The sequence below is a fragment of the Achroia grisella genome, unplaced genomic scaffold (assembly GCF_030625045.1).
Source record: "Achroia grisella isolate CSIRO2021 unplaced genomic scaffold, CSIRO_AGI_Agris_v1 utg402, whole genome shotgun sequence".
NCBI classification, from domain to species: Eukaryota; Metazoa; Arthropoda; class Insecta; order Lepidoptera; family Pyralidae; genus Achroia; species Achroia grisella.
In genome coordinates this window covers 739,152-755,001 of record NW_026712841.1, presented here as the reverse complement: position 1 = coordinate 755,001, position 15,850 = coordinate 739,152, and the positions used below count along the sequence as shown (strand labels likewise).

Sequence of the window (15,850 nt, the reverse complement as noted above, 5' to 3'; positions counted from 1 at the left end):
ACACATGATTTAAGATGTAAAATTAAGAACAACAGTAGAAATAAATATTAATTTAGATTCTGTGAATCCCGACCTGAAAGTTACTGATTTTATGTAATATGATTTTTGTATGGATTCAAAGAATTATAGATATATTAGAAAAAAATATAATGATATCTAGTAACTGACAATTCGAAGGATTGCCAGCGGAATTGCATATTTTGCGTAGACGCGTTGAACGTCAAGAATTTGGTTTGTGTTATACCAATTTTGGGTTCGTACATAGTAATTGTTTATATTGTAAATTCTCTTATTTAATAATTCCAATTTTAATATAATCAAAGAAATATATACGTATACCTATAGTTATATTTAATCCATATATCATTTTATTTGCCAAATTAAATCGCTTTCTAGTAACTCTGCACTCCTAAAGGTTGGCTAGTAGAATATGCTATAACATTTTAAGCCTATTGTACAAAATTTCAATGAAGTTTAAAAAAAACAACTATATGTACATACTATATATATTTCTTTGACATTGTACCTATGCCATAGCCACACTATACTATAGAATATACCTGAATGAAGCAGCCTGGCAGTCTGGTTCCTCACGGCACCATCCTTGACACTCATAGAGCGATAAATTACGCACAGTGTAGTACGCTGTACCAGAGAAATCCACATCAGTCAATTTCTCAAAAGCTATCCGACCTAGAAAAAAAAACTTTATTAAATAAAAACAATTTGAACATTAATTGAGAGTCAGTAAATGATAATGATCTAGTAAGTTTGATTATAAGTTACACACTAGTATACACATTAATCTAATAATGACGACATGTTTTCTATTGTTATAGACCATGGTTAACATTTTCCATCAGGTAGGCCATAACATTGTTTGTCATTTTCGATACAAAAAATATTGAATTCTTTATTTCAGATTTTGACATTTAGTACACATTACTAATATATTTAGTGGCGTCTTAACATTAACAGTTTTATGATAAATAAGGTATTTCCTCGACATTTCGGCTAGGTTGCGCTAGCCGTGGTCATGAGCTGACTGGAGTATAGCGATGTCGGTAGGTGTCAGCAGTTAGTACAACTACTATCTTTAGATTCTTGTAATATTTAAATTATAAATGAAGTAACTTTTTATTTAAAGTATGAATCTATACGTACTTAAAACAAATGAGGACTGCAGAAGGACCAGCGCTATCCGCGCCAGCCGCAGCGCCTCTCCCCTCATGCCGGCACTCCGACCACCTGCACAAATGCAATAACAGAATTTTTAAAATGCTATATTTTCAACATAATCATATTTTTAAAAATATAGTAACGCCCGTTGGTTTTACAAGTGTAACTGTAGCGACATAGCTTTCAAACAAATTAATCCGATTTTTATTATATGCGGTATTTTTTTTTGTTTGAAAGTTGATTACATTCTTAACCATAATTTATGAAGATCAGAATTTTAAAGACTATCAATTAATTTTCTAGTTGTTGGAAGAATTTCAGTTGCTGAATAGGTTTTTTTTTAATTTCTGTAATCATTTTAATAATGTTGACATTATCTTTTAATTATTAGTCTACGAGATATCTAGTTATAACAATAAATAGACAATATTATGAAGAATGAGAAATATACTCACACCTACAAGTATTATATCACTTTATCTACATTAATTTTAAAATCTGTACAAATTTACCGAGTTGCATAGACAACATAAATATGTAAGTCCAAATTTGGTCCGGAAAATGATAATATCGTTTACGATAATTTGTTAACAACATCGCGCTGCGATGTCGGGTTTGCAATGCAAAAAGTAGTTTGCAAAAGATATCATTCAATGATAAAATAATATCACACGATTATGAAAGTTCAACAAAAAATACAAATACTTGATAACGGACACCGCATGAATAAGTATAATTTAAAAAGTTCAACTTGAAGAACTTAAATAGAAATATGTCAATAACAGACTAGCATCTACATAAATTATCTATGCAATTATATATATATTAATAAGATATCTGTTTAAAATAATAGCATAGTAGTAGGTACAGTTAATACCATTATACTTTAAGTCAATAATATTAACAATATTATTCCCAGAACAATACACACAACATCATCTTGCCTCAAGTAAAGCTGGGCTTGTGTTATGAGTAGGTACTATGTAACTCATATTAATACTTAAACACATTTTTTTGCAAATACAGACGTAATAATTAATAGCACTTAGTAAGATTTTTTTTCGGGTATATACATAGGTGACTATTAGTCAAAATTCTATCAACGTCTGTATATACTAATTGATAAATTATAGAATTTACAACTGTAGTAATAACAAATAACACTGAATTAAATTTAAATTATGGTTAAAGCCGAAAAGTAGGTAGAAAGTGAAACTGTTTACATGCATGACATAGAATATTAATGCAAATTCATAACGAATCGAATAATAGCGGCATTATACTGATGACATGCAATTACCTAGTAGGTATAGAATCCTAGCTCGCACTCATGGGTTGCGATTTGAGAGTCAAATGCAGGCCAAATCTAGCGCATTGCGTACCGCGATAGCTAATAGGAAAGTCAGTGACACGAATTTTCATTTACTTTTTTGCATTGCAATATCGCTTTCACTCGAATCTTTTTATCAAATGGAATGAATGATCATTTGTAAACGTGAAAGTACACTGTTTTGTGTATATCGTACATTAAATACTCTCTACAATACAGCAACTGAAACGTAAATATGCAATGAGTTGAAAAATTTCATGTCAATTGTTCCATACTCCGAGTTTTACAATTTAATTGGTATTTAAATTGAATAATGTTCTTACAATCACCTGATTGTATTTTATATATGCAATTGTAGCAATAAAAACGGATAGCCGTATAGATCATTACGGTTATAATACCAATTCAGGTTGCTTTCTCAAAAGTCACCGTAACTTCAAAATAACATACTTTTTAAATCTGGTCATTCTATAGCACTCAGTTATACACAATTGGTGCAAAGAAATCTTTTTGCAACGTAATAATTATTTATTAAACCATTCCATTTTCCTAAAATGTAAATGAAGTGTTCCACAGTGCATTCTCACGAGTACGGAATATTCAGAGGTACCGTTTGAGTTGAGAAGAGCAATCGTAATCTATTATACATCGTGAGTTTTAAAATCCACCGGAAGAGGAGACTTTTACGGTACTGGTTTTTTAACGAACCACAAATAGCGCAACGGTCTTGTGGCGACGAGGCTTTAAAGAAATTTGACTTTTCCCATATTTTTTGTTAAGGTGTTAAAGTATAACCCACAAACCAAGTATTCCCACATTTAGGAGTTAATATAAACAATATTACTAGTAAAAGTTTATCTTACATGATACCGACTTTGTAAGTTACATGCAAGAAAGTACTAGTTAATTAAATGTCAATAATTAGTTATATTTTGCAAATTGTGCATAAAGAGTATGATGGAAAATAGTATATAGATAGAAATTCGAAAACTCTAGAAATCTTTCTATCGTGCGGTTCATTTTAAAGACAAAATTCTTAACATTCCATAGAATTACAGTGCGGCAAGGAGGGTAACTCCAGGCAGTTCCTCAGACTTGTGGTTTCTGTAGTTTTAAAGGGCAAAGGGGACAGATGCATTTGAAGCAGAAATCGGTAAAAGTCAAATAAATACTTAGTGATTTACATTATTAGATACATAAATAGTTTAATTTAGCACGATCAGAATGTAATACAATATTTTAAAGTACATACAAAGACTTGGCATCCCACCCCATTGTATTAGCATTTGCTGACATTTACGAGCCGTTGCATGACTTGATATCAGGGTTGCCAACCTTAAAGTACTTCGTAAGGAATGAAAAATACTATAAATTTTGGAACATTGCATTAATTTGGGTCGCTAACCTTATGCATCACAGTATTTTGACCAAAATTAATGTCAAAGTTTAGAACCCTCGTGGTGCCATCAGACTATCGTATCTATCATGCAGGAGTTAGCCTTCAGTTGCTAAATAAGATTTTCCACGCTTTAAGAGAGTCTTCCCCACTAGCCCCCACATCGTTTGGTAAAACTATAAAAGCCAGCAGCATCCAACAGCATTAAAACATTTCAAAAGTAAAACTCCTATAGACAAAAATTCTTGCATTCGTATGTCCTCATAGGGTTGGCATCCCTACTTGATATGCTAAAACGTGGCCAAGTGTGAAACAGTTACTGTGCTTTAACTCCATTTCAGCGATGCCTTACCCGAGATATGCTACCAGCGGAACCTTTGCTCTGATTTTGGTTAATCTTATGGCCCTTTGTTTGTTGATACGGTTATTGTCAAGTATGAGAACAATAAATTCACACCTAGATATCTATCCAACTGAATAAGTATTTGCAAAAACAATTTATTACGAGGAATGGGAAACGAAATTATATAGATATTTAAATAAATGTTGAATTAAGTATTATTTATTTATTGTTATTTATTAGGAACAATCAAAATAAAATTAAAAATACTTTTGATGAAAGTAGCAGTACATATTTGCAAACTGGTGATCATAATAATATATTGTAAATAAAATAGACATTTTTATTGCTTTATTAATAAAATCAAAATCTCTATAATAAAATATAGTTTATTTATGGAAATTTGTATTAATATCTGTTAGTCTAGTTTTAGTTATTGTGGAACTCGCATTTTAACTACTCTACGACGCTTTTTTAATGATACAGCTACTGACACACAGCTTGTATATAAAATCTTATCTCTCATTTTACGAGATGAGTGTCGTAAGTCATCTCTGTAGTCTAGCCCCGTTACACGTAAACGGGACATGCCAATTGCCAGTTACGACGTAAAGAGCAATAATTATTACATGTGACGATATTCATATGTCACGTAATTATTATAACTGTTATACTGCGGAGAGCGCGTGCGCGCCCAGCCACCGTGTGCTCTCGTAAATTGCCCAATTTAACAGTGAATATGTAAGATTAATCAAAACATCGAGTGCTGCCTGTTCTTATGATGTATTATTGAAATTGTTTGAGGTTCCAATCAATCATAGAATGTATAGAGTATGAATTGATCAGCCAAAATTCTAATCAATCATTATGCTTTGCCCGCAAGACGTGCCGGCATCAACAACAGGCAAACTTGAATGTATAAATCAGTCAAAACATTTCTATATCAACTTAAGTACAATATTTTGAATGTTAGTTTGTTACTTCTGTTGATTCTTACATTAAGTCAGTATATTATATCATTACATTGTGGTCATTATATTTATATTTATTAACGGTAAATATAACCGGATTTACTTATATTTTGTTAATGCTTAATTTCGGGAACATTCGGGTGCTTCCGAATGTATAATTAGTAATCATTATTTATAAGTAAGTTAAGTAAGTTTTTAAATAAGTAATTTTAAGTAACTTAATGAATTATTGTTTATTTTTTCTAAAAAACTATGCATGGAGATAGAGTACGAGTATAGGTAGGTATTATAATTTCTTTTAATATCTCAGTTTTTCACTACTATAATATCCCATTTGTTATACATATGAAAATAATAATAATTATACATGTATGTGGACAGCGGCGACGAATTCATTTTATACTATGAAAAGAATTCTAATTACAGATACAGAAATAGGTTACACAACCTAGCTATATTTTTAATATAATAAACCGTTTTATTTTGTATTGCCATCGATTCAAAATGAAACTACTTGAAACCGTTATAATTGCATAGTTCAGTCATATCCGAAGTGCAATCAATAATTATCTTGCAATCGACCATGATGGGTAATATATGATTTTCATTACGCACACAATAGCTGTAGCTTCCCAAGCCGCCAATGGATTAGTACCCAAGTCCTAATATTATCGGACCTCTGCAATTATTCACATACAATACAATTACCCACAGTTTACATTTCCTGTTAACCGTAAAGCAAAACAAAGTTGCTAATGTCGTGAGAATGGTTAATTACCTTTTGTTCACATGTTAATTAAATAAAAAATAGATTAATGAATAATAATAATTTTAATTCAAATTTACTTAAAAATTCAAAATAATTAATGTTTTGAATTGTAAAACAAGTAATTTATAAATTCGCTTTAATAAATATTTTAGCTGACATATGGTTATGTTAAATGTACATAATATAATCAATACAATAAGTATTACTTATTTCTAAATATTAAAATAACTGGTTACGATATACTTATACAGACATACTAAATGCACAAAAATAAAACGGTAATATTAAACTTATTATTTAAAAATTATCATCGTAATTAGAGAACTAAGTTATTCGTTGAACTTATTTCTCATTATAAGCATTAACGCTATAAATAAATCAAACATAAGATTCCACACACTAACAAAAAAACAGAATGGGTTCTTTTGTCGTTCCTGTTTTGATAAAACATTCCCTAATCAGCAATAATGAAAGATTGATGGTGACTATAAAGGATTATTGGCTTAGTAGAACGTCACTCATTTTAAGCATTAAATGTGGTATGTTAATTAGACATAACACAGTCATATTTATTCTATACTTATGAGAATGTTTAGAATAAAATTAAATCGGTTATCAGAAATATCAAAGACATACTATTTTTTATAACTTGAAGTTATTAAAACAATATTTAACAGAAATTTATCGAATTAATGAGAACTCTTTTTGTATGCGTAAGTTTTTAAATTACGTTACTTTATTGTGTGTATCTTTTTTTGACCATCGGTATCACAATGAAATTGTAAAATAACGTTTAGTACTATAGATACTAAATTATTTTATAAAACTTCAATAGATCTCATAATTCTATTCAAGTTGGCACTAATTAATGATCACAATACTTAATGTACTATAAGTTTGTATAAGTATTTCAAGAATAGATTTTTCTACTTCTATCAACTCGCCAATGCCTATATAGATCTACATTAGGAGTATGTGATAGGTATTATATAATCATCAGTCACTAGACAAAAGATTTTTCTGATAATTTAAAGAACCTACTTAACCTACTGTTATCACGTTAGCCAGACTTTAGCAAATCATTTAATTTTAAATTTTCTTTAATAAACTCCAGCACTATTTCATGACTTTGGATGCTTTTATACATTTCCGGCGATGAAAAGAAGTACTGACACATTATATTACTCCATTACTATACAGATAGTTCAGATAACATAGCATGAAGTAATTTTTTTCAACAAAAATTTATCTATCATCTTTTAACCCAAGAATTTCAGTTGTAGTTCTTAAGATGTAAGATTGTTCAGAGCGAATGGTCAAACTGGACGCTGAGAAATCTTTGCCACACACCTTGTACGGAATTCTATGAAATTCTAAGGAAAGCACTTAAGAGAGATGTGATGACAAAACACATAAGTACGTGCATAATGGTAAAATGTTTTAATGGCGTCGAAAAACTCGTCCGCACAAAGACGAATTGTAAGAAAGGCATTATAAAGACGTCATTTATAATATTATCGTAACTAAACAAAACGTAATATTACACTATTTCATATCGTGGGCATCGAGATCTTTGATGTTAACCGCGAGGCCAAAGGCACAACATGCGCACGTAATTCCCGCCTACCTTCAGAATAATAACCGCATAAATAATAACTTCAAACCTACAGCCTGAACAACTAAAATGTTATTTCAATTATTCTATATAATGATTTGTTTCATTCATATCTGTATATATAAAAATCAATTGCTGAATCTCTGTAAGCTAATCAAAATTAAAAAAATATCAAAATATTATAGATTTACGTCTGGATCTTCAGTTTTTTACAATGATTTAGCTACATTATCACTTTGTAAAGGAAAAATATTGTCTCATATTTTTCATTAGTATAACTATGCAATACCACGGCACACATACAGGACGGTACTACACAATAGAATCTGCATCAAGAAGATTCAAAGTTCAAAGTTCGAACGATTCATTAGCCATACGCTAAAGTAAAGATTTGACATTAGTAGCCTATAGCTCTCTCAATAAACAACTACTACCATACAATATTTTTGCAAGCTTTTGATCCGAAATTATACTATACGCTTTAACAAAAAAAATATTTATCAAAAGCACAAAATACGCGGTCAAATATTCTAAGAATCGCAACGTTATTATTATAATTATCAAATCCTTGTATTCAAGCATCTACAATTGAATACAGTTGTAATACCTACTTCAATTGGATAGTTTAAATCGGTATGACACAAGTAGCAATAACGTCATAGTCACAATGAGCCGAACTTGACCGCGTGGTAACGGTACTGCGCCGACGCGTACCGAGACGCGAGACAATGCGTGTGAGCAAGCCGACAGGTTGCTCGAGTGACCCAATTATCTGTTCCAACTGGGCCATCTGTTTTCGAATGCGTGTGAATTTCCTCTCTACTTTCACGTGGCTCGCTATTTATGTCCTTATGTAAGATATAAGTGTATCCTTTTGAATTTTACAATTCCATCATATATTAATTTATACGTCGTCGTATAATTTTGCGTCGACCTGCAGTGCTTTACTACCCCGTCTTAGACCTAAGGGTCCAGAGTTCGCATCAGACCGGCACCAAAAGCTTTGTGTGTTAATTTTTAGATATCTAACGGTACACTCGCCACCGGCCATGGTTAATTTAAATATACTTACCAAACGAAACGTAGGCATATGAAGTATTGCGTTTTCCACGACGTCGCCAGTATACAATATCTCTGGCCATGTGGGATAAAATTCCAGACTATATATTATATTAATATAAATTATAATAACAAAATGAACCTTGTACGCTGTAATATCAGTTAGTAATGACAGCATATTAAAATAATTAGAAATGCATGAGAAAATTGTACTGGAGGCGATTATTGATGCTTGAATGATTTCTTTTTTATCCGTTGATCTGCGTGTAACCCCTTTTGCATCAGTCAATGCGTTGTATTATAGCTACTTGTACGCAGAAGTATGGTGTCGGCATGACTATCAGAATAGTACGCACATTCTATAGCTCAATGATATGAGTAATTCGTTATAGATACAAAAGATGTAATATCTTCGTAACAAAAACTCTTACTGTAATTGATTGTATCTAATATTACGGCATAATATTCAGATTCATACAATACAAGAGGTTTTAGTAACTTAAACTAAAACATTTACGAACTTTTGTAGAGTATTCCGGAATCACGCCATTGCATTGCCTCGCATTTCATGTATCCAACAGTATTTTCGTATTTTATATCAGTATTGTTCAATATTTGTGAACTGTATACAGTAAATGCGTTTATACATTATGAAATATTTATCCTAAATACATACATACAAATAACGTTATATACGACTATTTCTTTTTACAACAACTATTAGCCATGACATAAAACACTCACTAATGAAGACGATAACATGTTGCCTTCCACTTACGGATTTTACTGGAGAGTTTAGTAAGCCCGATAGTTCTACTTAAACTGAATTAACGATATATATGGCAGAGAATCGCGTGTTTACGTATCTAAAAGGACAGCACTGGAATTCGAAATGTGGACTTGTGTTTGCTGTACGTTGTCGCTGTCTGTCTTATGCGCGAGAACTAGCCCCTGTACCAGATAGCAACAATTTATAGATGTCTAGTAGATATGCCCATTGAAATTAATACAATACTAGCGACTTGCCTCGACTTGGCTTAAATATTTAATCGTCAAAAGAGTTACAGATGTAAACGTTCAAAAAACATAGCTAAAACTTTACTGCCTTCACGATATATTATGAATATTCAATGTAATTAGAGTACTTTCTTTGAGATTTATTTTAATTGTGGAGAAAACCGGAATAAAACTCATTAAGTGGGAAATTATAAAGCCTTATAAAGGGCGTAGACAGATGGCATAATGATTAACGAGATCTATTACCATTAGGATCGTCTGTAGCGCATATTTTAGCAAATAAAGTTATTTAAATAATAATAAGACCAAAGACTTTTTAATAACGAAAATATTATAAAGAAAGCTCGCAAGTGATTGTATTATGCGAATAATACAAACGTTGTTTTAATCTATGTTACTCTGTCTACTCATAGCTTGCAAAAAAGGTATAACAGAAAATCCAGTTGAATTTATTTCTATGTCTCCAATACTAACAAATCCTACATAAATTTCGTCCAGTGAGCCCACGAGTTGCTGCAAAAAGTAATAAATGCACATTGAGAACTGGCGCCGTCCACGCAGTTGCCAGGCCGGTTGAAGTAAACAAGCCTATACAGGCTGATACTAAAATAAGCTATTTAGAAACATTCAAAGAAACTCCAATTATTGACACTTGTTGCCAATGAAGACATAGACACCTGCACGTTTGACAGGTCCCGAGAAATTATTCATTGTAGTTGATGTCTGGTTCCTGGCCAACAGATAAACTAGCAAAAACTATACAATTACAGATAAAAAAATATTCCACCGGTAGCAGTTTCCAAATAAATATCACTATTACGTCTTTTCAGGTATCTCTTAACAAACCAAGCAATATATTTTAAATAATAACCATTCATGAACACAAATAAAATGAACGCAAGTAAAAAAGATTAATAATAATGATAAGAAAAATTAAAATTTTCTGATATATAGTAGTAAACCGTAACGTTTATAGCAAAAGTTGTAGGAACATTTGATGATTTTGATCTAGTTTCTACCAACATAATAGCTTCTAACATGTTAGATACTTCTATCCCCTATTATTTTAATACTACCAACCCGCACCGCCATTGCACAGGTGTACATGTATTATATATATAAACTTCTTTTTCAATCACTATATCTACTCTTAAAAAACTACATTGAAATCCTTTGCGTACTTTAAAAGATCTAAACGAATAAACAGCGGTAGCGACTTCATTTTATACTATTTGAAGATATATATATATATTTATAAAGTAATAATCATATATATAAGAAAAGTAATGTAAATAATATATAATAAGTAAAGAACAGAAGCAGATGACATTCTCTAGTATCTGCCTACCGTAAAATAAATAAAAAAACAAGCGTAATAATAACACAGTCTACTCACGAACCAATCTTGCCACTGGGCATGTAAAACATGATAGATAATTGGTATACCTCATAAAAAATACCACTAGTATAGCTATAAATCATGTCTATTAATACTTAATTCTAACAACTTCTCACTATAAATTATCTCCCTAGGGGCGTCAAATTTTTTTCGTTGTAGTTAAATAATAAACATCCACACTTAATTTAAAAAAGTACTATTAAATATTAATTCATTCTCTGCATAACACGACTGAATATTTTACTTATTAGTTAATAATTATTATAATGATGATTAAAAAATTTAAAATATAATACCATATTGTACACATTACGACTCTACCTTTTCTACATTACTATACAAATTTATTACTAAATTTGTTTTAATGACAGAATATTCTTCATAAGATTATAATTCTACATCCATAATCCTTTATAACACGAATCATTAATTAGATCCATTGTATACTTATTAGTAATTTTATCATTACTGTATATCATATTTTTATATGGATTTTTGTATAACTCTCAAAAGGTTGAAAACTTGAGCTATATTACACAAACAATGTTATATATTTTTCAAAACCAAGCCATTTGGTGGGTCCAAAGATTTTTTAAAATAAATAAATATTTATGATATACAAAAATGTTTTAAAGATTTATCAAGTATGCATATTTTAGTAAATATACTCAATGTTTGTAGTAAATATATTTATATTTTTAGATATTTCTCTTTATTCATAGTTCTATCTCTATTGTTTTTAGCTTTATGTTCAGCCATTTACCTCTTTTGAAAAATTCATACATCAAAAGTAACTTTTATTTAATAGTAATTTAGTTAATCACTGCTTAAATTGTACTCTAAACAATGCCTTATAATTCCACAATTATAAACGTAATATACTAATAGCTACTGCTTTCCCAGACCACCAAGCCTGGGAAATAAGTATTATATAATGCTAGTAGCATTAGTATTGGTAGTGTTGTAAACTCATTACTTTATCATCATTTATGTCTATTATTTACTTAAAGTATTATTAAACCATTTTTACAATTTCTATTGATTATACTTTTAAATTATTTTTAAATTTAGAATTCCTTCAGGAGTCGTAATTAGGCACAAATGTGTGTGTGTAGCAAAACGATGAATTTAATTTACAAAGGCAAAACATTCATGCCCCCATAAAACACGGTATTTTTTATTCAATGGTGTACGGTACATGTCTATACTTTATATTATAAAGGCGAAATCTCCATAAGCCTATATACTATTCGTTAACTGTTACGTCTAATCGGCTGAACAGACCTTAATAAAATTAACATTAAATTAAGTTCGTATCACGAAAATATAGCCTATCTTTAACTTTAAAACATAGCATACACAAATGTACTTTCTTTTAATGTACCTATTTTTATGCATGTAAATGATGCAGAAATGACACTACATAAAGTATCCATTACAGAAAGTCATGATTTCAGAATTGGCAACTATAAGTCATAATGCAAACATAAAATGGTAATATTGTCAATAATATTTAAAATTATACAACATTGGTTATAATTTATTTATTTATCTATGACATGATAATAAAAAATACCTACTTCAGCTATATCAAATATAATATATTATTATAAATAGAATAAAGCATGGTCATGATGATGAAGTATCTAAAACTTGTGTTTACTGTGATCTTACATAATGTATTGTGGACATAACAAACAATTTATCCATTTATTATTATTATTACACGAAGTTATTTAGAAAGTTAAAAGTTTCAAATTTACTTTTCTTTTTTACGTACAGTAGTTCAACAACACTGTTTGCAAACATTGTGCCAATGTCAATTATGATTTTGACCATTATGTTATTACACGGCAATTTCACTCTAAACAGTACACAAAATGTGGAATTGTGGAAATTTCTTCAACCTCCGGCAGTTGCGGGTATTGGCTGTCCCTCGACAAATTGACTTATAACATCTCAAAAAGCGTCTGCTCAGCTCAAAAATCATATATTTTATTTCAATTACAATCGACTTAAACAGGTCATAAGTAATATCAAATCTCGTTATTCACAAAACGGCTCGTTGGTAAATATTGCATAAACGAAATAAAAATTACTATTTTACGATTTTTAATAAATGATATACTATTTTGAAATATCGTGACAATATTCTTGAAGCTGGTTTATAATTGAATAGCAATAGTATATTAATGTTACATAATATTTTAGTCACTGAAATACCCGATCATGTAAACACTTAAAAAATGAGTTTAAATTGGGGAAAAGTTGTTGTAGTATTTGGTCTGAAGTTCAATATTTCAAATGGCTTAATAGACTGTATTCGTATATACCTATGTAAAATGTAATATTGATTATTGTTGATTGAAATTACACGATTAATACACTCAGTCTATGAGCTAAAATACCGATAATCTTTCTGATATCATTCTAATAATAGTTATTTGACAAAATAAATCACGGTACCAACTTAACAATCAGATGAAGATACTATTTTTATGTCTCATAATTGAGTCTTAACTTGTTTACATGTGATTATATGTATACATTTATCAATCTGTATATCTATACCTATACACCTGATGGAATAAATTAGTTAGTTATCCCACAAATAAGTCCTAAAAAGGTATATGCATATTAAATATGCATTACTTTATGATATTAACCTCAATCTGTCATTCAGTTGAAGCACACCAATAACAAAAAATTCCTTAGACTTTCGCCGTGTGTGCCGTGTTTTGTAAAGAAAGTGATTATTTTTTGCCTCACATCAAAGCAACATCTATATGGATGATTAAAAGCTAAAATCAGAATCAATTCAATTTTAAAATAGACGGTCCGTCCATTTACAACTTTCACTTTTAAGTACCACACATCAATTTTCTTTTCTGTCTATCATCATAACAACAAAAGAATCATCTGTGCGAATTTAATATCGATAAATCATGCGATCAATTGAACTATGTTCACTCAGCCCACGCCCCTGCTTCCATTCAAACAAAGGCTACAATAAATCATAAAAATCATAAAACGTCTTTTACATTATTGTGAATAAATAAATGGAAATATATTATGTCATATCTAGATAGAATGGTATGAATAAAACTATTATTTGTGGTTTATAAAAAATCTAATATAATCAATCTTAAAAAATGTGATAACATGTTTATAATATATAATTTTTCATATGCTAAAGTACAATATAATTAATGTTAGTCAGTTATGTTAGTGTATTGTGCATTACTATAATAGGTATGTTCTAAAATATGATTATAGTAATTAAACATAGATATTAATACCTGTTTCGAATTAATATTTGGTGTCGATCTCAGGAACACAATCCTGCAACAAAATAAAATCAATAATCAGTTATATAATATGAGGTTTACCGTTGTTTTTTCTATTGTACAATTAATCAATACATTAGGCACTCGCGCGCGCTATCAAACCTACCAATTCAAATTCTATTACTTTCATTACGTGATATGACAGACCAATTGATACAGAGTGCTTGCAAACATTTCTGCAAAATGGAGACACAGTTACATCCAATTTTATCAACAATAAGAAAATATAAGAAAGCACTAAATTCGTAATACCGCATGGTATACCGTTAAAAGTGGTCAATAACTATTTTCCATTCGCGACAAGATACGATTCGGAATTCTGAAATGTATTATTGACCAGGTATCTGTGTTCTGTCTATGAGGCTATACATTTATCCATTAACTGGACCTCTGGGTGGTACATAATTAGTGCAAATATCGACAAAACTTTCTACTTGTTCCAAATTAAACTGTCAGTATATAAAACTTATATTCAAAATGAATCGACCATAATCATCTCGTAGTTAGTACATTTGTGAGATGCAGTAGCCGGATATTTGTATATTTCCAAATGATTAAGTATTCAAACAAATTGAGAGGCATGTCATATGTCCGTCCTGGCATATGACATGAGTATATTTTTAACACTCTAATAATTATAATCAAATAAATCTCGAGCAATTCATGCATACGGTTAATAGTTTAGACACAAAAAATAAGTAATTATGACAGATTTACAAGAAGCAGACACGCACTTTGCAACACGCACCACTAATTAGGTATCTACTCGTGTGTAATTGTATTAGGACTAAAAATTAAAGGATAGTGCTAGTATTTTTCCGCTAAGCCAACAAAGAATGTTTTAATTTAAAATATTTGAATTTGTTTAAACTAGAAGTATATTGTGAATACATTTTATTAATAAGTAGTAAAATATACACCTTACTCGATGTTTTATCTAAATTACTTTGCCTAATGTACAGAGTTGTCATTGTTAGTAGGTGTCAGTGAATGATTCAACTACCCTCAAAAAACGTCCTTACATATATGGGAATCTGATAGATATTACCAAACTGGAGGTATTTATATTAGTGTATTTCACGCAGTTGACATTTTATGACAATTTCCCTGTTGAAATTTGCGGTAACTGTGAACATTCGTTGGAAAGATTGTGTAAAATATTTATTATTATAAAACGGTATCTTTTATCTGAAATAAATTAACATAAATTGTTATACCTACTAACAATTTATTTTATTGACAAATTGAACGGTCAAATTATGATAATTCTTTTCATCTGTACATTTTATATACCTAACGTTTTTTCCTATGAAAATATAGCAACGTCCTGCTGAGATTTTACCTCTTCTTTTGACATTTTCATTGAGATTCTATAATATACGACAATGATATATTTATATTCATACGACATATTCATTCGGATTAAAA

General features: G+C 30.1%; 1 protein-coding gene across 1 annotated transcript in view; it reads right to left on the bottom strand.

Moving 5' to 3' along the window:
* The window catches only part of LOC131844195 (uncharacterized), a 61,556-nt gene that overhangs the window by 27,908 nt on the left and 17,798 nt on the right, over positions 1–15,850 (bottom strand). The window contains exons 2-4 of the mRNA XM_059193007.1: positions 14,375–14,417; positions 1,165–1,248; positions 561–693 (exon numbers count right to left, since the gene is read on the bottom strand). Of these exons, the coding sequence (XP_059048990.1) occupies positions 561–693; positions 1,165–1,231 (200 nt within the window). The 5' untranslated portion in view covers positions 1,232–1,248; positions 14,375–14,417. The remainder of the gene's footprint in view (positions 1–560; positions 694–1,164; positions 1,249–14,374; positions 14,418–15,850) is intronic.